General features: G+C 38.0%; 1 protein-coding gene across 1 annotated transcript in view; it reads left to right on the forward strand.

Moving 5' to 3' along the window:
- TRPM6 (transient receptor potential cation channel subfamily M member 6) overlaps positions 1–24684 on the forward strand; it is a 113859-nt gene that overhangs the window by 43212 nt on the left and 45963 nt on the right. Inside the window, exons 17-23 of the mRNA XM_063081212.1 lie at positions 2563–2715; positions 12685–12831; positions 16445–16573; positions 17932–18183; positions 20200–20374; positions 20585–20699; positions 24059–24252. Of these exons, the coding sequence (XP_062937282.1) occupies positions 2563–2715; positions 12685–12831; positions 16445–16573; positions 17932–18183; positions 20200–20374; positions 20585–20699; positions 24059–24252 (1165 nt within the window). The remainder of the gene's footprint in view (positions 1–2562; positions 2716–12684; positions 12832–16444; positions 16574–17931; positions 18184–20199; positions 20375–20584; positions 20700–24058; positions 24253–24684) is intronic.

Below are 24684 nucleotides of genomic sequence, written 5' to 3' on the forward strand. Positions count from 1 at the left end.
CCTTCTTGTCTGAAGGTGGTTAGAAGGTAAAAGCATATAGAAACATATGCAAGGTTTTGTTCTTACTAAATACCATTACCTCTGATAATTATAACAAAGGTAAATGAGATTTTTGGTGAAAATTTTCTTGGCTTAAAAATACTAACGGATAATAAACCAAATAAAATGAGCAATTTCCGTTGTTCTGCTCATCCAGGGTGTTGCAGGGGATAAGTGGCTGTGCCCTAGGCTGCCCTCAAACGCATTGTTCCCACCACTAACCGTCTCTAACTTCTAAGCCTCATCCCTCATTTTAAATTATCAAAAGTAATTTTGTTGACTACTAGGGACATTTAACCTTTTACATCAAACCTAAGCTTAAAGCTTTATTTTATGGTCAAGCTTAAGAAGCATATATGCTGACAAAAGCGTATGAGAGAGGATAAGGCATGAGTATTAAGAGCTACATAAAACTATATTTTATATTCAGTTTTATTCTTCCTAGAGTTTTTAAAAACATGATGTGTCCAAAAGAGAATGAATGTTCAAAAAATATATATTTTTGGTAAACAGGCTATAGAAAACTTAAAAAAATGATATAAGATATAAAATATATAAAAGAGTTTACACATTTCAATTTCCACTGATGAGATTATAGAAGTAAGAAAAATGCCTGTCAAAAATGACCTAACATAGATTCCTCTTTACAATTGTTTCCAGAAGAAGTTCTCCTTTGACCTGCTTTGATTTCAGCCTTGGAGATGATGAAGCAGTGGTGTGGATGGGTCCACCTCTAGCTACACAAGCTCAGGCAACTTTTGGCAAAACTCTTTTCAAATGTTGAGGGAGTGAGACGGCCTATAGATAGCTGGTAGTTTAAGAAATGATTTTCTCCACGTCTGTGTCTTCTACATACCTTAGTGGACTAGAAATCCTCACTACTGAGAATTTAATGAATTTTTATTCTTCATTTACTTTACACAAAAAGAGACTTAAGGGAAGCAAGACTAAATGTTTTTTGCCCCATAACAGAGAGTTAATAAAGAGGACTGAATTAGTTGTTTAAAGTCTCTGAGCTGCAGTAAACCATTATTCATGATTAATTTTTCGGTGCTTGGCTTTTGAGTTTTGGGAACACATTTGCAAGTAATTGTGAGGTGTTCTGATTAGACTAATTCCAAGTGGATGAAGACTGCAGGAAGACCATGTAGAGTCTGTGTATGGGAAAACTCATTTAAATGCTTTGAGCATGATAGGCTCCAACATATCCCTTGAAGATGGGATATTGATGTCATTGAATGTTCCTTCACAACCCAGTTGTTCTATCATGGACAAGGGCAGCAAAATGTGCGGACTCTTCAGGAAGTGGGTTAGGAATTAGTTAATGTAATATTATCGTTGTTCGTGGTAACTATGGTTTTTCCAGACCTAGAAGAGTATTTTGGGTTCCACATATGAACCCCCCCTCCCACAAACTCTTATTAGTAGAACTGAAGAAAGTCCAGAGAATCTTCACAGAAGATCAAGCTTTAAAACAAAACAATAAAAGGTCATTTCAGCATGAAAATGAGGGTTGACAAGGACAGGAATTCAATTTATTTAATCATAAGTGGTGGGTAGTCAGATTTAATCTTATCTTTAGTCACTGAATCCCAGAATATTAGGGTCTACTTTTAGCCTGAAATAGTGTTCAGCAAGTTGATTTTCAGAGCATTTAGTAAATCTTCTAAACTCTTTTACTTTGAGAGGCCATACAAGTTGAACATAAACATTCTTTTGAAAAGACTGATAATAATTCAAGAATGATAACAATTTAGTGGGAAAAATAGGGGATGTCTGGATCTATTCATTTAATTTTACTGGCAGAGAAAATATTTTTGTAGGATGGAAGATGGATCTAACAGAAATGACACTTGGTAAGTTTTCATATTCTTGATTTTATGATATGAATACATTTTGATGTATTTTATGTGGTAATGTCTATTTTATAGTTTCAAAAAGCTGTTAAAGCAGTGTGTGCTCATTGAACAGTAATACTTCTCACTGCTGTGCTCTGGTCCCCCTAGGGGTAAATAATAACAGTGTCATAGGCATACTTTAAAATTTTTAAATGCATATATGTATACACATATTTATTTTAAATTAAATTTTTTTTACAAAATGGTATTACTTTATATATTGTTCTATAATTTGCTTTCTCTTCACTTAGCAATACAGCATGGATAATGTTTCATTATATTCAACATTGTGTTTGCCTTTTTAGTGGTTGCATAGTATTCCATCTGTCCCAAACCAAATGTCCCTCTGTAGATGGACGCTTGGGTTGATACCAGGTTTTAGCTTTTGTAAGAAACTGTGCAATGAACATTCTGATCCACATATATGTGTACTGATGAGTATTTCTAAGGGAGACACTTCTAGAACTGAAATTAGAGTCAAGAAACATGTATAGAATCAAGATATAAGTTGAATTGGGGATTGCTCTGACTTTTATATCTAGTTAAATTCTTAGTTTTGTTATTGGAATAATACGTACATCTTGTGTGACCCATACTACTTGGTATGCTTTGCTTTCTTTTGCAGATCATCATAAGTATTCTTTTACCACCTACCATTTTGACTTTGGAATTTAAAAGCAAAGCCGAGATGTCCCATGTTCCCCAGTCCCAGGACTTCCAGTTTACGTGGTATAACAGTGACCAGAACCCCAGCAATTCCAAAGAAAGTGCTTGTATGGTTAGTGCAAAATCACAGTGAATTTAGTTTTCATGATATTGACTGCACGCAAATGTACACACTTCCATGAAGTTTATTTATAAGTAATCTCTTGAGCAAAAATTTCTGTAGCCACTATTTTAGGCCAGTGATGACAGATGGTCCTGGGGTTATACATTGTTCTAAAATGCCTCTGACTCATCAGTCAAGCATTTAGTTCTCTTCTTCTTAATCATATTTACTATGATCAGGTACAGCATGTACTGTAGACCTAATTAACCCCCATATATAATTAGGGAAAATATTCCATTTCTACCTCAAAGTCCAAATCAAAGTCTTTATTAAATCTCAACAGCTGTCTCACTTGTATTTTCCTTTGTGACTAATAGAATAACAGACTTGCTACTTCTCTAAAGCTACAATGAGGAATGCCTCATGTCTTAAAAGTCTTTATTTATAAAGATAGAGGATTAGAATTTGCGTTGACCTTCAGCGTTCCACTCCACAGTCTTTTCATTGGTTCTATCCAGTGGCTATGAGTAATTTCACTTGAGTTCTGGATGCATACACTCTTATGGGTAACTTAAGCTACTTCTCTTGCGTCCCATCTTCACTGCAAGATGTGCGGTGTGCTGTGAAAACTCATACACAGCTGATCCTTGAGCAATGGGGGGATAGGGGCGCTGACCCCACAGTCGAAAATCCACGTATTACTTTTGATTCCCACCAAACTTTACGAATAGCCCACCAATAGCCCTTTTAGGTAGCCTAGCGAACTGGTTAGGTATGCATTCATTCATGACATACTTAACCCCAAATTTTCCAATATATTTAAAAAAAAAATCCAATCCATGTGTAAGCGGATCCACGCAGTTCAAACTTGTGTTGTTCAAGGGTCAACTGAGGCAGGTTTTTTTTTTTTTTGGTGGCTGGCCAGTAAAGGGATCGACCATCAGACCTTGCTGTTAGCAGTACCATGCTCTAACCAACTGAGCTAACTGGCCACTCCAACTATACTCTTTGCCATTTATGTCTCGATTGGGATCACTGCTTATAAAGTTGTCATTTATTGTGAGGTATAGTAAACATTTTCTCTGGTTCTTAATAATTTAATGAAGCATCTTTAGCATTTTGTCTAATGTGCTTTTTGCATTGATGAGATATTTGTTATAATATTTTAGAACATGTTTGGTAAATATTAAATGAAAACTACTTAATTATAATTTTTTAATCTCTGCATCTCTTAAGATTGGTTGGACATCCATTCTGATTGGGTGTGTTTGGATATGTTTGTGTTTCTCTTCTTTCCCTCCCTCCCTCCCTCCCTCCCTCCCTCCCTCCCTCCTTCCCTTACCTTCCTTTCCCCTCCCCTCCCCTCCCCTCCCCTCCTCTCCCCTCTCTTCTTCTCTGCATCTAAGAGGACAGATACATTCTAACCTCTGTAGAATGTGTGAAAAGTTCTCCCTTGCAAAGCTGGGCCAGTCAAGCTGGACTTGTCACATTTGTCACTGTACATGCTATGTGATACAGTTGCTAAGTTTAGACCATTTCAAAATTTTTAAGGAAAGAGAAGAAATGTAGTGTTGACTTAACACCTTTAGAAATAGAATGCGATGCTTATATGTGAGATATTCTGTTTGGCTTTATGCTTATTTAGTTGTTCACATTAAGTTCAGTTTGCTTGTTGAAGTGAACAGTGAAAAAAGCTGTTTGTCTGTCTGTCTGTCTGTCTGTCTGTCTGTCTGTCTGTCTGTCTGTCTGTCTATCTATCTATCTATATCTATCTATCTGTCTGTCTACAAACAAATATGTGAATATGTGGGCAGTTTCTTACAGGTGGTAGCAAATAGTACTTTGCAAGTAAATAAAACTTCACTTTTGATTTTCACAGATTTCACAGAAGGATAAACTTTCACAAATGCTTAAGGCACTGTAGATAGCTGGAGTTGTCTACAAAGGAGTCATTCTTAAAGGGGAGACTTGTAAAGAAAGAATTCCTTCTTTGAATGGCAATTAAGTGTGCTCTTAACATTAACAAATATAGCAAGTTGTCACAATTGCCTGAGAAATTAAATTTTGGCTGTAATATAGTAGTCCAGTTTATTGTAATTGCCTACCCAGGTGATTTGGGCATGGCCAAATCAATTTATTAATTCAATGAGTATTTGTCAGTTTCCATATGCCAAACAAGATAGGAGGTTCTGAGAATACTGCATAAATTAAAGCCAATGTGGTCTCTACTACCATGGTTCTTATAATCAGAATGAATATCTACAATGCCTCATCATTTTTTAAAAAATTTTTACATTTTTTTACTTTTAAGATAACTTATTATTCATACATGTGGGGTACAAAGTTGGTTTTCAGTAGTTGTGTACAATATAATGGTTAGATCAGGATAGTTAGCTTATTCATCACTACAATATGCAATCATTCTTTGGGTCAATTAACCAATTCCTCATTAACCTCCTTTCCTTCTCCCCTCGCCCCCATTTTCCACCTCTAGTAACCACAGTTCTTTTCTCTCTCTCTCTAAAAGTTCAACATATTACTGTGATTGTTGTTTCTTTCTTTCTCTCTCTCTGTGTTTATTGTTTGTTTGTTTATTTATGGATTCAGCTCCCAATTATGAGTGAGAACATGTGGTATTTCTCTTTCTGTACCTGGGTTGTTTCACTTGGGATAATTTTCTCCAGGCTTATCCATGTCGCTGTGAATGGTAGAATTTCATTGTTTTTAATGAATAAGTAGTATTCATTCCACTGTGTATATATACCAAAAATTCCTTATCCAGTCATCCATTGATGGACATTTAGATTGGTTCCATTGCCTGGCTGTTGTAAATAGAGCTGCCATAAACATGGGAGTGCAGGTGTCCCTTTGACCTCATGATTTCCAATCCTCTGGATATATCCCAGGTAGTGGGATGGCTGGATCATATGGCAGTTCTATCTGTAGTTGTCTAAGGAACCTCCATACTGTTCTCCATAATGGCTTTACTAATTTACAGTCCCACCAACAGTGCAGAAGGGTTCCTCTTTCTCCACATCCTTACCAGCATTTGTTATTCTCTGTCCTTTTTATAATAGCCAATCTGATTGGGGTGAGGTAATATCTCAAAGTGGTTTTGATTTGCATTTCCCTGATGATTAATGATGTTGAGCATTTTTTCATATACCTGTTGGCCATCTGTATGTCTTCCTTTGAGAAATGTCGATTCAGCTCCTTTTCCCATTTTTAAATTGGATTATTTGGGTTTTTTTCTATAAAGACGTTTGAGCTCTTTGCATATTCTGGATATTAATCCCTTGTCAGATGCATAGTTTGCAAATATTTTCTCCCATTCTATAGGTTGTTTTTTCATGCTATTGTTTCCTTTGCTGTGCAGAAGCTTTTTAGTTTGACACAATCCCATTTGTTTATTTTTTCTTTTGTTGCCTGTGCTTTTGGGGTGCTATTCATAGTCTTTGCCCAGTCCTAAATCCTGGAGTGTTTCTCTTTTGTTTTCTTCTAGAAGTTTGAAGTTTTAGGTTTTATATTTAAGTCTTTAATCGATTTTGAGTTGATTTTGGTATATAGCGAGAAGTGTAGGTCTAGTTTCATTCTTCTACATATGGATGTCCAGTTTTCCCAGCACCATTTATTGGAAAGGCAGTCTTTTCCCAATGTATGTTCTTGGTGCCCTTGTTGGTGATCTGTTGGCTATAAATACATGGGTTGATTTCTAGTTTCTCTGTTCTGTTCCATTGGTCCATGCATCTGTTTTTATGCCAGTACCATGCTGTTTTTGTGACTATAGATTTGTAATTTAGTTTAAAGTCAAGAAGTGTAATGCCTCTGGCTTTACTTTTTTTGCTCAGGATTGCTTGATTGAGGGTCTGTTGTTGTTCCATATGAATATTAGGATTGCTTTTTCTATTTCTGTGAAGAATGTCATTGGTATTTTGATGGAGATTGCATTGAATCTGTAGAAGACTTTGGGTAGAATGGAAATTTTTACTACACTGATTCTTTCAATCCATGAACAAGGAATGTCTTTCCATCTTTTCATGTCTTCTTTAATTTCTTTCAGTAGTGATTTGTAGTTCTCATTGTAGAGATCTTTTACCTCCTTGGTTAGGTTTATTCCTAGGTATTTAATTTTTTTGGTGACTATTGTAAATAGGCTTGCTTTCTTGATCTCTTTTTCTTCTAGTTTGTTGTTGGAATATAAAAAAGCTATGGATTTTTGTAAATTGATTTTGTATCCTGCAACCTCACTCTATTTTTTAATCAGCTCTAAGAGTTTTTTGGTAGAGTCTCTTGGGTTTTCTATATATACAATCATGTCATCTGTGAACAGGGACAATATGATTTCATCTTTACCTATTTGGATGCCCTTTATTTCTTTCTCTTGTCTAATTGCTCTGGCAAGCACTTCCAATGCTACGTTAAATAAGAGTGGTGAGAGTGGGCATCCTTGTCTTGTTCCTCATCTTAAGGGAAAAGCTTTCAGCTTTTCCCCATTCAGGATGATATTGGCAGTGAGTTTATCATATATGCCTTTTATTATGTTGAGATACAAGAACAATCTAATCTCAAAGTTAGTAGATGGAAAGAAATAATTAAAATCAGAGCAGAACTAAATGAAATAGAGACCAGAAATATAATTCAAAAGATTAATGAAACAAAAAGTTGGTTTTTTGAGAAAATAAACAAAATAGGCCAACTAGGTTTTTTGAGAAAATAAACCACTATACAGACCAACTTAAAAAAAAAAAAAAGAGTGAGAAGATTCAAATAACAAAAATCAGAAATGAAGAAGGGGCTATCACACTGATAACACAGAAATACAAAGAATCATTAGAGATTACTATGAAAAACTATACGCCAACAAATTAGAAAACCTAGAGAAAATGGATAAATTCCTGAAAACATACAAACTACCAAGATCGAACCAAGAAGACACAGAAAAACTGAACAGACCAATAATGAGATTAAAGCAGTAATCAGAAATCTTCCAACAAAGAAAAGCCCAGGACCAGATGGCTTTACTGCTGAATTCTACCAAACCTTTAGAAAACAATTAATACAAGGTCTTTCCAAAGTGTTCCAAAAAATTGAAGCAGAAACCACTCTCCCAAACTCATTTTATGAAGCTATCATCACCCTGATACCAAAATCAGACAAAGATACGACAAAAACAAAACTACAGGCCAATATCCTCGATGAATTTAGATGCTAAAATCCTCAACCAAAAACTAGCAAACAGAATACAGCAGCATATCAAAAGATTATACACCATGATCAAGTGGGATTCATCCCAGAAATGTGAGGTTAGTTCACCATATGCAAGTCAATAAATGTAATACACCACATCAACAAAGTCAAGAACAAAAACCATGTGATTATCTCGATAGATGCAGAAAAAGCATTTGACAAAATTCAAGTCCTTCACGATAATGCTTCATCATTTTTCAATTTAAAACATTTATTGAAAAAGTGTTTAAAATCTGGTCTATAATGAATGGCTTATGATCATAGTAACACTTTTTCATTTGTCTTAGAATTTAACTTTAGCAACAATGATAAGTAAGATTTCATAATGCTGATTAAGTAAATGTGATTGATTATTTGAAGAACATAATTTGCATTATGTATTGTGGGAGAAAACTGAAGACAGGTGAAGAAACATAGATGCTCTTTAGAGTGCTTTGTGCTTTGTCCTATGGTAACAGTGGGGATAATGAGTATAATGAAGGTACTTCTGGTAATAGGAGAATGAATGCCCTTATTCTTAAGCTGAAGCTGTGTAAAATCAAATGCTGCATTTGCTCAGTGAAGTTTTATAAAACTCCTTATTAAAATTTCCATAGGAAAAATAACATTGCCATGAAAAGTTTAAATCTTCCTAGCTGCTAACCTCTTGAAAGTAGGACATGAGCTTTCTTAAGGAATAAATCACGGGAAGAGGGCAGAATGGATTAACAAGCAGAGGAAGAAAACTCTTCGCATTAGAGGTCAGTAGGTGAGGATTAGAGATTGGTGACAGCTTTATGATTGAAGTAGTATTTGAGCTGTGACCTGAGGATGTGGAGAGGGAAAACAGCATTTCTATGGGAAGGGAGATTGTAAGTAGGGTCATAGAGGCAGGATGTGGCAAAGAGTGTGTAAGTCATCGCAACTGGTACGGTTTGGCTGGAGAACAGGTTCTGGGAGTATGGGACAAGTGAGAGAATTTGCAGGCATGGAGGAGTAGATTGAGGCTAGGTCATGGACACTCCTGTATGTTCTGTGAAGGAGCATGGGTTTTATTCTGTAGGTAATGGAGAAGCAGAGAACTTGTGTGACCTCAGGAGCAAGATTATGTGGCTTAATTAGGAAAATTATTCTGCCTCTAGTGTACAGGATGGTTTGGCAAGAAGACAGGCTGGAAGCAGGGTGAACATAGGTCAGTGTAACCATCCAGGTGAGAAATAATAAGGGCCTTGGCCAGGGTAATAGACATGGAGATGAAAAGACAGATTTTAAGTGAAGAGTCAGATAGAGTTCAAGCGTGGGGTATGAGTGAGAGGGAGACAGCAAATACAATTGAGAGTTTGATGGGTAAAACAAAGCCATCTTGAAGGGACACAGGTATAACTGGAAAAGGAGCAGGTTTGGAAGGGAAAAGGTGAGCACTGTCTTAGACATGTTGACAAATCACAATGAAGAAATATTAAGAAAGCTGAATAATGAAATTTGTTTTATGAGAGCATCATTATGAGAGCATGACTATAATACCATGGAAAATAAGCATGAATTATAATAGAGTTGATTGTTGTAGTTATAATTTTATTCTGTGTACCTGCTAGTATTCTTTTTAGAGAGGAGAGGAGGGGAGAGGAAAAGTGAGAGAGGAGATAGAAGAGAGAGAAAGAGAGAGAAATTTAAAGGGAATAAAAGTCAGCTGAGCACAATATTTTTGTCTTTACTGTCTTCTAAGGAAAAACAAAGTCCTGAATCTGAATTTATATTCCACATTTTCTTTATCAAGTCAGTTGGTGTCTTTAAATTCAAGTCAGAGATAGGCTCAGTCAGTACTTTATAATCCATATCAAGCTGTCAAGAGTAGTTAAGACCTAATGAAACACTCATAATAAAAATAACAAGAGAAGTTATTTAACAACAAGGACATTACTTAAATTGCTTTCTGGAGTGGTATCGATATCATTAAAATCTCAGTAAATGACGACTTTTCAAATTGGTTTTAAGCTATTTTAAATCTAGGCTGGTTCAAACTTGTTAGGAACTGGATCAGTTCCTACATCTCTAAGTCACAACCCCAGTCCCACTGCACAAATGATTTAACACTCAATCATGCACCGAAGATAACCCATCTATGTGCCCGAGGCTTCAAAAATCACTTTTCCCCTATGTGGACAATTCAAGCGAAATCTGATTCATTCCTTGGCCTGAAAAATCCTGCTGATCTTGCACTGACACTAATCTGACACTGGAGAGAGAACTTTTGGGGCTAGGTTGAAGAAATGGACTAGTTTGAGAAGCAGCAGTGAACCTTCCTTTCTTCTCTTTTAAAATTACCTTTTAAAAATTATAAAACTAATAATGCATTTCCCATTAAAAAATTAAAACCATACTAAAATCTAAAAAGCAGGGTCACACCTCTTTTTGCTTTCCTTTCACCACCCCTGTGTTCCTCCGACTCTGCAGGTATAATCAGGCTGCAAGAACACTTTTCTAGAGTACTTTTCTTTTCATTCCTCTTTTTTTTAAAAAAGGTATTTATTAATTTATTTTTAATCAACACATTGTAATTGTACATATTTATAAGGTAACAATTTGATGTTTCAATACATATGTGAGTGTGTTGTATAATGGTCAAATCTGGGTAGTTAGCATATCTATCACCTTATACTTTTATAATTTTCTTTATGGTGAGGCATTCAAAAGCCTCTCATCTACTATTTCATAATATACAATACACTACCATTAACCGTGGCCACCCTACTATGCAATGGAACACCAGAACTTATTCCTCCTATCTAATTGTGACTTTGTACCTGTTGACCAACCTCTCCCCATATTCTCCCTTCTCTTCCCCTTTTCAGTCCCTGGTAACCACTGTTCTACTCTCTCCTTCTATGATACTAACTCTCTCTCTCTTTTTTAGATTTCACATATGAGTGAGACCATGCAATGTATCAGTGTCTGGCTTATTTTACTTAGCACGATGTGCTCCAGGTCCATCCATGTTGCTGAAAATGACAGGATTTCATTCTTTTTTATGGCTGACTAGTACCCTATTGTGTATATATACCATATTTTCTTTATCCATTCATCTGTTGTAGGACACTTGGGTGTATTCCATATCTGGCTGTTGTAAATAGTGTTGCAATAGACATGGGAGATATCTCTTAGACATACTGATTTCATTTCCTTTGGATATATACCCAGGAGTGGGATGGCTGGGGTCATATGGTAGTTCTACTTTTAATTTTTTGAGGCACATTCATACTCTTTTCCATAGTGGCTGTACTAATTTATACTCCCATCAACATTGTGTAAGCGTTCCCTTTTCTCCACATCCTCACCAACAGTTTTCTTTTGTCTTTTTGATAATAGCCATTCTAACTGGAGTGAAGTGGTATCTCATTGTGGTTTTGATTTGCATTTTTCTGATGACTATTGACATTGAGCACTTTTTTATGTACCTGTTGGCCATTTGCCATTTGAATGTCTTCTTTTGATAAATGTCTACTAAGGTCGTTGGTCCATTTTTTAATTGAGTTATTTTATTTTATTTTTTGTTGTTGTTGATTAAGTTCCTTATATATTCTGGATATTAACCCCTTGTTAGGCATATAGTTTGCAAGTAATTTCTCCCATTCTGTAGATTATCTCTTCACTTTGTTCATTTTCCTTTGCTGTGCAGAAGCCTTTTATTTTGATGTAATCCTATTGGTCCATTTTTGCTTTTGTTGTCTCTTCTTTTGAAGTCTTGTTTAAAAAAATCCTTGCATTAGATATGGTGTTGATGGGGGGGAGGGCAGGGGAAAAGGAGAAATTGGTAAAGGGACATGAAAATCAACTATATTGTATATTGATAAGTTAAAAAAAAAATCATTGCCCAGCCCAATATCATATAGTATTTCCCTTGTGTTTTCTTCTAGTAGTTTCATATTCTTTCTTTTTTTGAAAGCCTGTTCTGTGTGGGCTCTTGTGTAGTCACATTCAGGCAATGCTGGCCCTGCCACACACCTGCTCACTGCTCACCACCTGCAAGGATTAACCACTTTGGGCTGACACATAACTTCTGAGAAGCTGATGAAAGATTTGATTCTTTCCCTAGAAAAACACATGCATAACACAGATACTTGCATATGGTTGCAGGGTGTTCAAGGAACTCTGGAAGCTCAGAGAATCCCTGAACTCCAGGCAAACAGACCTTTGGCTATGAATGAGTAAGTGGGAAAGCTCTCAAAGGCTGGAATCCGAAAACTAATGCTGTGCCTGACTTTCTATGACTTGAAAAAGATGCACTATTTATGCATGTCCATTTTGTCCTCCTGTATTAAGGAAAGATGTGTATTATCTGTTATTGATCTTATAGGGATTTTATGAATATCCTTAGGTTCCAAAATTACTGCTAAAGGAGATTAAACAGAACAAGAACAGGGACCGTTTTAAAATTCTTGGAACTACTCTTACATTGAGTTTAATTACTAAGGACTCAGCTTATATTTCAGAAATACCCTATACTCCTTACCTGGTTAAAGATTTATACACTACATGCAGTGTTCTCTCCCTTCAAAGCTAAGATTATAATTTATCAAGTAGGAGCCCAATTAATTTCTAACGTATAATTTTGTTTTATTTATTAATTTAAAAAATTAAAATTAATTAATTAGAATTTTTTTTCATTCATTTTATTTTTTTGGAGGTCTACACCTGCCAATATTTTGGTTCAGGTGTTGACAAAAAATGATTATTTGTTTGTTTATTTTACAGAAAGACTGGGATTTGGAAAGGGGCCCTGATGAGAAGCTGGATGAAAATCAGCACTTTGATTTAGATTGTGGGCCCCAAAGCCTTCCGTGGACCAGGAAAGTCTATGAGTTCTACAGCGCTCCGATTGTCAAATTTTGGTTTTATATGGTTGGTCTCATTGCAACAATATATAAAGTATGAGTGATGGGTAATAGCTAATGGTAATGTTGATAATGATATGCCCGACTTGCCAATTTGTGCTAAAAATGTAGAAGTGTAGTAAAAAAAGTGAGGGGATGATAAAAAAAATAGGAAAGAGGATTGGAGGAAAGTGATGAACTTTTAGTGTGGAGCTGTCCTACTGTGGGAGTTTAACAAGCATTTCCTTTCCTGGTGTACTTAAGAGTTAGCACAGCTGAGAATGAGCGTTTGAAGCTTTGTTGAACACTAAAATTAAAAGCAGTATTTGTAGAATTAAGTAATGGGTGGATGGATTTTTTCCCACCTTGGGCAAGAAAATCAGCAGTTTAATCAATTTTTCTTTTTAGAAATAATGCTTTATATAGACTAAAATGCAAGTTTTTTTGTTTGTTTTGTTTTCAATAGTGTAGACTTATATAGATAACAACAAAAATTTTAGAAGCTGAATTGTGTGATCGAATACTCAATCAATTATGGACAGTAAACATACAAAGAAAGCATGAGTTGTACTTTAAAATGGATTAAGTGTTTTTTACATTTATTTAGTATCATTTGTTTTTCTAATGCTTATCTGTCCTTAAATTGCTCATGGCCAAGGTTTTGTATTTCTAAAACATTTGAAATGTGATTATAGAAGGATATTTATCTGTGTTATATTTCAAAATATTTACTTGGCCAACAACACACTTATTTCATGTACTTATTGAATAAGTACATAGCTCTGATTGACTTTTATCTGTTTCCAAAAATCAAATCTTCCTTGAAACGATGAGATTTCACTCCTTTTGTGAATATGTGGCAAAATATTTGAGAGATTCTGATAGGAGCTCTGAGAGAATTTTAACCATAGTCCTATCAGTGGGAAAAGAGTACTCACGTGTTTCTTTTGAAAGAAGTTTCCAGCTCAAGAGCTCTTTTTTAGAGACAGGAGCAAAGCTGAGCAATAGAACCGAGACAGCCAGATCTGCCCACCATAACAGATGGTGTTAGCAATGAACACAGGCATTTCAGCCTTGGCTATCACATTGCTAGACTATGGTGTGTGTGCTTTATTGAAGCAGCATTTTGCTTTGCTATTAATGTTGTAATTAGAAAGCAAAAATGTAAACATTTTTGGATCAAATTTGTAAGAAGTGGAAAGAAACAAAAAGAGTCAGGGGCAATACCACCAATATCTAGAGTGCTTCATTTTACCTAGATGTGAATACTTTGGTTGCTTGTAACCTTGTATGATGTCACTTTGGACTCATGAGCAAATGGACTTCAAATAGCCATTAGGAACCAATCTATTCTCAAATAGTGCTCCTTTTTCAAGCCGAGTGTCTATTGAATATATTTGCAGTCTTTTGTTTATAAATCTGTCACATTCATACCGTCACACGTTACATATGTGAGAAAGAAAGCATTGTGGCTGAAGATAACGTAAGCTCCAGATCGTTCACTGGATATAGGGTGGGAAGCAGACATTCTCAAGCATAGATGCTGTCCTCAAGCAGCTTACATTTGGGTAGAGGAGACTATTGGTGTATGAAATGATGCTAATCTGAAACAGGACATAACACAATATAAATAATGATAGAAATACAAATGGATGAAGGTCCTAAGATATACCTCAGAGTAAAAGTTAGGGAGTTACAAGAATCTCCTCACTGAGCTTTCAGAAGGAGAGAACAGACCTATAGTTACTAGAGATAGGAAAGGGGAAGGGAAAAGAGGATAGGGAGTTATTGTATAAGGGACACAAGAATAATTATGATTTGTAATGATGAATATGCTAATAATATTGATTTGATCATCACATACTGTAGTCAACACAAATACTGATAGTCAACTCTGTACCCCATAAATATTTATAATCAAAAATACATTTTAAAAAAGTTAGGGAGCCAATTGTCTGGCCACTGTGAAACCCAGGACAAAAATGTAAAACAAACAAACAAACAAACAAAAAAACATTTGCTAGAACAAATTTATTTACATTATGTCCCTAAGGAGTCATCAAAAATACTCAACCTTTGAGACATAGGCCAAGAGAAGTATAGAACTAATAAAATTTACCTTTTTCTTACATGCTTCTCTTCTACAGTTTTTTAACTCATAGATGGTAATACCTGATATGAGTGCCCCAAGTGCCACCTATTGTAAATAATACCACTCTTGTATGGTCAGAAATGGCTTAAGCCTTTATGTTGTCTGTGCATAACTAAGCTTAGAAGCAGTCTTAATAACTTAGGTAGTGTCGGGCTCTTTTACCTGCCCATAATCCTGCTGAGTGGGCCAATTGTAGAGCTAGGGCTGGGTCTGGAGCTCAGAGGCCCCTCAAGTCCATTCACAGACTGGGTCACAAACCCTTCACATGCCAGGCTGGGTCACCAGACCCCTCACACACAGGTCTATGAGCTAGGCAACCAACAAAAAGGTCCTTGGAGCCGTAGGTTCAAGAGTATGGCTGCATGGAGTGGACACCCAAGGCAGTTGATGCCAGCCAAGCCACGGTGCCCCGCATACACACTAACTCCATCCACATGCAACTTGCTTACAAAGAATGTGCCGCACCACCCCCAAGCAGACCTAAGGTGAGGGGGCCTGATTAAATTATTCTATTTTCCCAACAGGTAGGATTCAAAAAGATATGGGAAGTGAGGATCAAGCTTAAAATAAAACGACTCTTGTGAGAATGAACACACACGCACATTTCTCTCTCTACTGATTTAGGGTTTTTTAATGAGAGTATTGGTCATGAAGCACTGTGTGTTGTTTCTGAAGCTGTTTAAAAGACTGCAGTCTCAAACATTGTTGGTGACAGTGTAAATTGGTAAAGCCTTTCTAGTTGGTAATTTAGTCATATTCGCCATAGTTTTAAATGTGCATGTCCAGGTAATCTGCTTGTGGGAATATATGTTAAGAAGATAAGAACATTGGATAAGATTCCAAAGCTATTAATCACTATGTAGAGACGTGTGTGTGTTTACTGTGTTTTAATTCTTTGAAGAGATTGGAAATCTAGGTATAATACACACAGTTAATAATTAAACAAACTTTGAGTGTCCACTACGTGTCAATTGGTGCTGAGGATAAAAACCTCAACAAACAGTCCTTAGTTACAAGGACTCACAGTTGGGCAAAACTTTTCTACTAACCAGAATATTTCAATCGGCATCAAATAAAACTGCCAGCAGTAGTAAATGAAACAACTCCTTGTACTGAAAAATACACAGCTACCGGGGCTGCTCATCCGGCTCTTCCTGTGTTTAAGATGATTCCTCCCTGGCTTGCTCTTAGCCTGACTGTGTCCATGTTGGAATGTGCAGGGTTCTGGAAATTCCAGTCAGGAGCCAACAGCATGAGACAGTGTTTCCTTCCTCACATCTAAGAACAGTGATTTTCATTCCTGCCACTAAATCTTAGACTAGAAAACCCTGGATTCCTGTGCTGTCCTTGAAGTTAGATCAGCCATAATCAGAATGTGGTCCCAGTTACGTTTTCATGTTACCACGTTGAAGTTCATGCCTGTGTTTCTGCTGGGCATCCTTCGTGACTGCTCCCACTCACGTCCCTGCAATGTGTGTCCCCCTCCCAGATGGCATATTTGGCATTCCTCATGCTGTTCACTTACACCGTGTTGGTGGAGATGCAGCCCCGGCCCAGCGTGCAAGAGTGGCTTGTGATCACTTACATCTTCACCAATGCTGCCGAGGAAGTCAGGGAGGTGAGGTGGCCCCTCTGCCTTGTCTTCTACTCACCTCTGCTAGAGGTGATGACAATGGACCTGTCAAGGGTGGGGGGGAGGGGAGAGACAAAACATACTGATGCTGATTTGCATCCTGCCAGATGGTTACTTGGGAAATCCTGGACTTCGATCCTTTATTCTTGTGAATACTTTCTGCTGGTTGCTGCACTTTGGAAGCAATTACCTTCAAATAATTCAGATGTCTTAGTGTGTTTACCAGTCCTAGAGTGATAAGTGATGCTCTAATTGTCAGTGAACCCTCCAACTGTTTGATTTCCCTGAAGTGTCTGGTTTTTTTTTGGTGGGGATGATTTCTATAGCCTAGCATTACTTATGTATTGTCACCTATTTCATCTGATAATACGCTAATGGCACATAAATGGCCAAAGTTGTCCAATATGTAAGAAACACATTTATAACTTTTAAAAGATTCTGCTAAACACCTTTCAAATTGAAGCTGAAAATCTCTCTGGAGCAAGTGGTCTAAGAAACAAAACAAAGCAAAATTTTGATTTCTAGTTGCAATGCGTCACATAAAAAAATTAACATTCCTATGCCATTATAGCTGCAATCACAAATAGTTGTGACTTAGACTGTTCTAGATATTAATGTCTATGTGTCTCTATGTCTATGAATACATACATTTATTTAGTCCTAGAGGTAATATGACCAACATTATGTACTAGGTAAATACATTCTTAATTATACCTATATTACCTGCTAGTTACTGTGTGGAGTTTATAGATTATAGAAAATAATACAGTAGAGAAATGTTATCTGAATTCTACCATTTTTTAATGCTTTAGGGAAAACAGGTTTACTATTTTACATTTCAGTTTGTTGGATATGATGTTTCAGGGATATTTTCTTCCATTAGTGAATTCTAATACCACATTCTTAGTAGTTTGTCAACAACTCACTAAATAGTAGCAGCAGGACTACTGCTGTTACAGGATTCCTTGTTTTCAGTCCAGTGTTCTTTGCAGTCTGCTATGCCTCATGAAATGTAACTGCAGCTGTAAAGATACATTGCAACATGAAGTTTTAAAATGCCTTGGTGTTTCCCCATGTTAGTTTAGGACTAATGGGAGATAGAAAAGGTAATTTTTTTTTTTTTTCCTTCTAGTTGGGTTTTCAAGTGACTGTCTAGCATTAAAGTATATTTATAGAATTGTTTAAATAATTCATTACCAAGAATAACTTAAGTCTCTAAAATCCCCGTGTGATTTAAGGTTTGGCAGGATTCGGATTACTCTTTAAATGAGCGGTTGACATATTCAGGATGATGTTGATGGGATCCTCATTCTTTAAATTCCCCTCTGACTTTCTTCTTTTAGATCTGTATTTCAGAACCTGGGAAGTTCACTCAGAAGGTGAAGGTGTGGGTCAGTGAGTACTGGAACTTCATGGAAACTGTGGCGATCGGCCTGTTTTCAGTTGGTTTCGGCCTTCGGTGGGGTGACCCTCCTTTTCATACAGTGGGGAGACTGATCTACTGCATAGACATCATATTCTGGTACTCACGGCTCCTGGACTTCTTTGCTGTGAATCAACATGCAGGTCCCTATGTGACCATGATTGCAAAAATGGTGAGGACGGTCTGGTTTTATATTCTGGGATTCTTTTTCATGGTTCCACCTAATTTCATGGTTCACACAGGATAGTTTAACTTTTGGAATTATTTATAGAAATAGACAGCATGATCACTTCATCACAGCTTTCTGTATGACCACAAACTGTTTACTAAACAAATGTCTTTGAAGAGCATATTTGGTAGTTGATCAAGATACTCAGTTTATCCTTTTAGTTAGGGTCACATGATATGGGATTGAGTCAGATTTGTCTTTGAGCACAGTAATTCCTGAGGGCCAGATGTATGTGAGGCTACCACCAATCATGTTTTCTGCTAAAATATCAATTTATTCTTTTACCTCTTACTCACCTCTCCCTTCTCAGTCTCTCTTAATAGTGCTTAGTAAGGGCCCCACACCCATTCTATGCACTTTGCATATATTAACTCATTTTATCAGATGGGTCGCATTATCACCCACATTTTACAAACAAGGAAGCAGAGGTTAGTTAGGTCCATTCCTTAAGGGCACACACAGGGGAGCCAGGGTTCAAAAGTGGCTCCAGTCTGTCACCTTGGGCTTGCTGTGCAGTTGAGTCCTCTTTTCCCATCTGGCTTTTCTCAAGAACCTAAAACCTGCTCTCTGGGAAGTGCAGTATGTCAAGATCGTCTTTGGCTTTTCCTTCTAGGATACTCACTGGCAGTTAAGGGGCACGTTCTGGGGGACGAAGGAGAGGACAGAAAAGGGAGGACCTCCAGGAACTCCAGATGTTTCTTATTTTACACTTTTCTCTTAGACCAGAAATGTTTTCTCTGGTCTTGGTGACACTGGTGTTCATCAGATAGGCTATGCTGAAGTAACTGGTATATGTCAGTGACTCAGCACAAGGTTATTTCTCCCTAATGCAGGGTTTGATAAGCACTCATGGGGCTGTCCTCTATGCAGTGATGTGGGCATCGAGAATCCCTCTGCTTTGTGACATAGCCATGTCAACATGTGGCTTCTAAGGTCTCCTATGGCAGGGAATGAGAGGGATGGAGAAAGTCTAGTGGCTTTTAACTGCACTGGACAGAAAGCGACCCAAGTCACCATCACTCCACAGCCCATTAGCTAGAATAGGTTTCATGGCCCCAGACTAATGGAAATGAAGCTTAAAAAGTGTAGAGAAGCTCATGGAATACTGATGAAAATTTTGGTGGATACTGTCTCTGACACAGTGAACAAACGGGTTGAGCTGATGTAGTAGGTAGGGCTGGCTGGTTAGCTCAGTTGGTTAGAGCATGGTGTCATAACTGCAAGGTCAAGGGTTTGGATCCCTGTACTGGCCAGCAACCAATGCCCCCCCCCCAAAAAAAAACCCAAAGCATACGCATACACACATTAAAAAAACACAACATTTAGTAGGTGGAATAAAACTGGTCTGATCAATTTCGCAGACTCTAATCAATTCCTGAAGATAATTTTGAGAATAAGAAGCCATTTGACTAATTTGAATATACTCTATATTTCTCTTTTTTTTTTTTTTTAAAAAAGATGACCGGTAAGGGGATCTTAACCCTTGGCTTGGTGTTGTCAGCACCACGCTCAGCCAGTGAGCGAACCGGCCATCCCTAGATAGGATCCGAACCTGTGGCCTTGGTGTTATCAGCACCACACTCTCCCGAGTGAGCCACGGGCCGGCCCTTATAGTTCTCTTTTTTTAACCTCTGGTCCAATTGGGGAAAAGTTGGACGTTAGCTAATCAAAAGTTGGATGTTAGCTACATTTTACTACCGCTTAAAGAAAGCACAGATTCTTTACTGTCAGCACATTTAGTTGTTCCATAGACTGTATTGTCTTGAAACACTTACTCTGCAGAAAAAACAAAATAGTTAAGCCAAAGCAAATCCAGCTATTCATTGACTAGGGCATTTTAGTCAATGACTAGGCAGTCTTATTATTGGCAGGTAAAATTATGATGGCTGCTAGTGTTTGATTTGTATTGAATTTCAAATCTGTGGTAAAATTCTGATTGTGCTGTGTGCTATTTTGCAGGCAGCAAACATGTTCTACATTGTGATCATGATGGCCATTGTCCTGCTGAGCTTTGGAGTGGCGCGCAAGGCTATCCTTTCACCAAATGAGCCGCCGTCTTGGAGCCTAGCTCGAGATATTGTATTTGAGCCGTACTGGATGATATATGGAGAAGTCTATGCTTCAGAAATAGATGGTGTGTATGGGAGTTTGCCATCATGCAGAGACTGAACCATTGTAGACACTCTGAGTAAAAAAAAAACAAACAAACCTGGAAAACAATCATCTGCATCTTAGAAATGTAGAACATTTGTGGTATTCTGCAAAGTTAATGTGCTATATGTTTCTTGAGTCATAGGACTGTGATTTATTTTCTCTCTCCTTCTTTTAAATTCTTTATTTGTAGTTTGTGAAAGCCAGACATCTTGCCCTCCTGGTTCTTTTCTGACTCCGTTTCTGCAAGCTGTTTACCTCTTCGTGCAATATATCATCATGGTGAATCTATTGATCGCTTTCTTCAAGTAGGTTATTTTAATTACACCTGGTTATTTTATTTAAATAAAAAAAACGGGGACTGGTATGTGGAGTGGATTCACGTGTATTTTTGAGCATGTAACCTTTGGTTTTTGGGTGTTCCATGTTTTATTACTGTGATTTAAAAATATGAGCATGAAACTACTAACAGGAAGGAAGCAGAGCGTGGGAAGGGATAAAATAGTAGAAAGTGCCATGAAAGCTGAATGAAAAGAGATCACGAGTTCTAGCCCAGCAGTGAGTTCGAGTCACGAAGCGGGAGCCGGCGATGGGCTGCAGAGCTGGCTGGGGGCTCTGCACACCCTTTCCTCACGGGGCTCCCGGTACATCGCGTTCCTTGTTTTCTTCTTACTTTTCACTTCTTCGTCTCCTTTTCTGAATCATCTTCTTCTCCCCAACTTTTTAAACATTGGAGTGTCTCTTGGCCCAGACCTTGTTCCTCCCATATGTAAGCTTTTTGTGATCTTGCTCAGATTCCTGTACATCCTGACCAATCCCAATTCATGTCCCCAGCCCAGTTCTCTTTCTTAAACTGCGGTCTTGTTGCTGCCGCTGCCCCCTTCCCTCACCACTCGGAAGGGTGACAGATCTGTGAAATAGAAAATGCCCAAACTCTTGATCTCCCCTCTTTTCTGACACACTTACGCTCCTCATAGTCTTTCCCAAAATGATGGGGAGGAGCACGAGTTTATAATGAAGCTTCGTCTTTTCAATTGCTCAGACCACCATCTCTGCAGTCCTTTTTTTGGTGTGTTTTTGGTTTTGGTGGCTGGCCATGACGGGGGTCTGAACCCTTGACCTGGGTGGAGACATTCTTAATTCCTCTCAAATCTCTGTGTCTAAACCGTCAGGAAGACGTGTTGACTCATCCTTCTGATAGATCATCCATTGGACCACATGTCACTATCCCACTGCTACCGTACAGCCTCCTAATTTATTTCTCTGCTTCTGTCTTTGGCCTCTATATTCTACTCTCGACACAGTAGCCCAAATGACCCTTTAAAAACGTCCATCAGATGATGTCAGTCCTCTGCTCCAGACATGTAGTGGCCCCCATTCTCCTCTGGGCAGAAGCCCAAGTTCCTACAATGACCGATATAGCCCCGTGGGGTTTGGCTTCCCTGTTACTTCTCAAATCACGTGTCACTCTCCTCTTCCCTGACCCATCCCTCGTCAGCCACACTGGCCCCTCGCAGTTTTGTAAACAACGCGGGTGAGTTTGCACTTGCCGTTGCCTCTGCCTGGAACTCTCCTCCCCAGTTATCGGTGTGGCTCAGTCCCTCACCCTTCCTAGTCTTTGTCCAAATGTCCCCTTTTTAATTAGGCCAATGTAAACATTGCAGTTCAAAGTGTAGCCCCTTTCCCCTGCCCTCTCCTTGACATGCTCAGTCCCCCTTCCTCTACTTTCTTTATACCCAGGTATATACTTTCTTATATTATAGACACAGGTATATCTAATAAGTTATTTACATATTGTGTTTTTCTGTTATGTGGTTCTTCTACTGGAATATAAGCTCCATAAGGACTCGTATTTTTATCTTTTTTGCTCATAAGTTTATCCCAAACACTTAAAAGAGTGCCTGGCACATATTTGTTTAATAGATTAAAGAAACCAAGTGAGGTGTTGAGAAGAAACTAGTATTTTCTGAGTGCCTCTTATATGCCCGGTACTGTGCTAGGGGTTCAATTCATAGATTATCTCACTAAAGAGCAAAAAATGAGAAAAGGGAAAATCAATTCATGGAATCTAAGTTAAGCAAACAGAGAAGATAGGGCTGGAAGTAGGCAGAATAAATCAGAATACTTAAAAAAGAAAAAAAAGACTTCTTGTATAGTTGCATTTATATGGGGAGGACAAACCTTCCTGCCGGTTACAAGATTATGTGATAGTGATCATCTCTTTTAGCTCTACCCCTTAAGGGACTTATTCCTTAAGTGGTGTTTAGTTATTATAGTTTATTTTTTTATATTTCAAATAATATTGAAAGGGTGTGATTTTTATTTCTCCAAAAATGTCAGGTGCCAAAAGAAAGGTGGAGAAAGACTCACATAGACCAGTGTTCTCACTTTGGAGATGAACACACTGAGGACCAAACAAGCTGTGTGACCTGGGATCTGACGACTTGTCCAGGGGCTGTACAGGCAGAATTCTTTATACCAATAATTGAAAAGAACCTTACACACACTGTGAAGGTCGCCACCTGCTGGTGGCAGGCTGTAGTCACATTTGGAGTCATCATTTGTAGCCTAGTGGTTCTGAGACTTGACTGTGTGTGAGGATCACGAAGAGAGCTTGCCCAAACACAGGCTGCTAGAGAGTCCGCCCCTGGAGTTTCTCATCCAGCAGCTCCAGGACAGGGCCCATGACCGTGCATTTCTGACATGTTCTTGGGTGATGCTGATATGGCAGGTGCAGTGACCACACTTTCAAAACGACTCCTCTAACCTGGTCATCTGTGTTTCAATGGCCTTCTCTGTGGATTCTGTGAAACTGCCCTCCTACTGTAATCAGGTTCTACTCTGCCATCTTTCTCTAAAGAAACTAATTTTATGTGAGCCTGAGCAAAATCTTACGGGGAGCATTTCACTGTGCCCTCCTGTATATCACATTTGCTTACAGTTCAGTAAAGGATGTCACTTTTAGAACAACTGTACCACCTAACCTAACTTCCATCACAAGTTCTATAACATCAATATTTACTATACTGTCCGCATATTATAACTGATGTAATTTAAGGGAAAATCAAAAATGGCCTACCAATGACTGGTTACTTTTATAAAGTTAATATAAATAATTTCTGTAGCTTCTCATAGAGGCTCTGCTTATTGATATCTCTTAGGATGAGTAGATTCGTCTTTCCTGTCTCTTCTCCATTAATACTGTTTCATTTGGGTTTTTCAACTGGGATTATTCTAATAGTTCTTACGTTTGAAATTAGGAGGATATTTTCATAACGTTGATGATATAGAGGAACATGAAAGCAGTTTACCGTGAAGGATGAATGACACACTGAAAAAGGGCTTCCTATGAGGGAAAGATAGTGACCCAAGAATGGTGTTGGGCTCCAGAGGGCAGTTTCTGCTCATTGCACCTAAAGTGTTTGCATTTCCTTCTCTCTGATTGTGCTTTCTGCCTTTTCCTCATTATTCTGATTAGCATACTTGATTGTAAAAGATTATTTATGTGGTGGAAGAGACATTGTAAATGTGGTGGATATGTTTTTATTGGCTAACTGCTGGTCATGTCAGGTGAACCAATCATAAAAGTTGGAAAATAAGAGAAAGAATCGGTTAGGTTTCAGAATTCCGTATTAAAACATTGTCCCTCTCTTACTACAACTTACAGCAACGTTTACATGAATATGAAATCCATTTCAAATAAACTGTGGAAATACAATCGCTATCGCTACATCATGACCTTCCACGAAAAGCCTTGGCTGCCCCCACCTTTTATTCTGCTGAGCCACCTGGTCCTCCTTCTCCGCCGGCTCTGTCACCATCGAGCTCCAAATGACCAGGAAGAGGGAGATGTTGGATTAAGTAAGTTTCTACTGATGGGGCAGGAGGAAGAGAGTAAAAAGTGGAGATCCAAGGCAAGGACACACTGGGGCATTTGTGAGTTAAATTCAGAACACAGGATGGAAGGTTCTGGGAGTTAACTGACAATGTCAGCCAATGTCCTGGGTCTAAGCAGATACATTGACCTCATTATATGGCTGCAGTGCCCATTGCCAAGGTCCAGTGGTACTTTGAAAGAAAGGAATAGGCAGGAAGAGAATCTCTGCTTGAATGTGTAAAGGCTTTATGTCACTTGGAAACCCTGTGTTTTCTCTGCTGACTTGGGAACTCATCAGAATAACTCTTAGAGAGTAGTCCAGTGACCCACACTTAGTTCCCTGCTGTAGAAGATGGAATTCAAGTAGAAAGTTACAGAAGGCCTCAGGGTCTACGGGGATAGATAAGCAAGGCTTT

The sequence above is a fragment of the Cynocephalus volans genome, chromosome 16 (assembly GCF_027409185.1).
Source record: "Cynocephalus volans isolate mCynVol1 chromosome 16, mCynVol1.pri, whole genome shotgun sequence".
Lineage (NCBI taxonomy): Eukaryota > Metazoa > Chordata > Mammalia > Dermoptera > Cynocephalidae > Cynocephalus > Cynocephalus volans.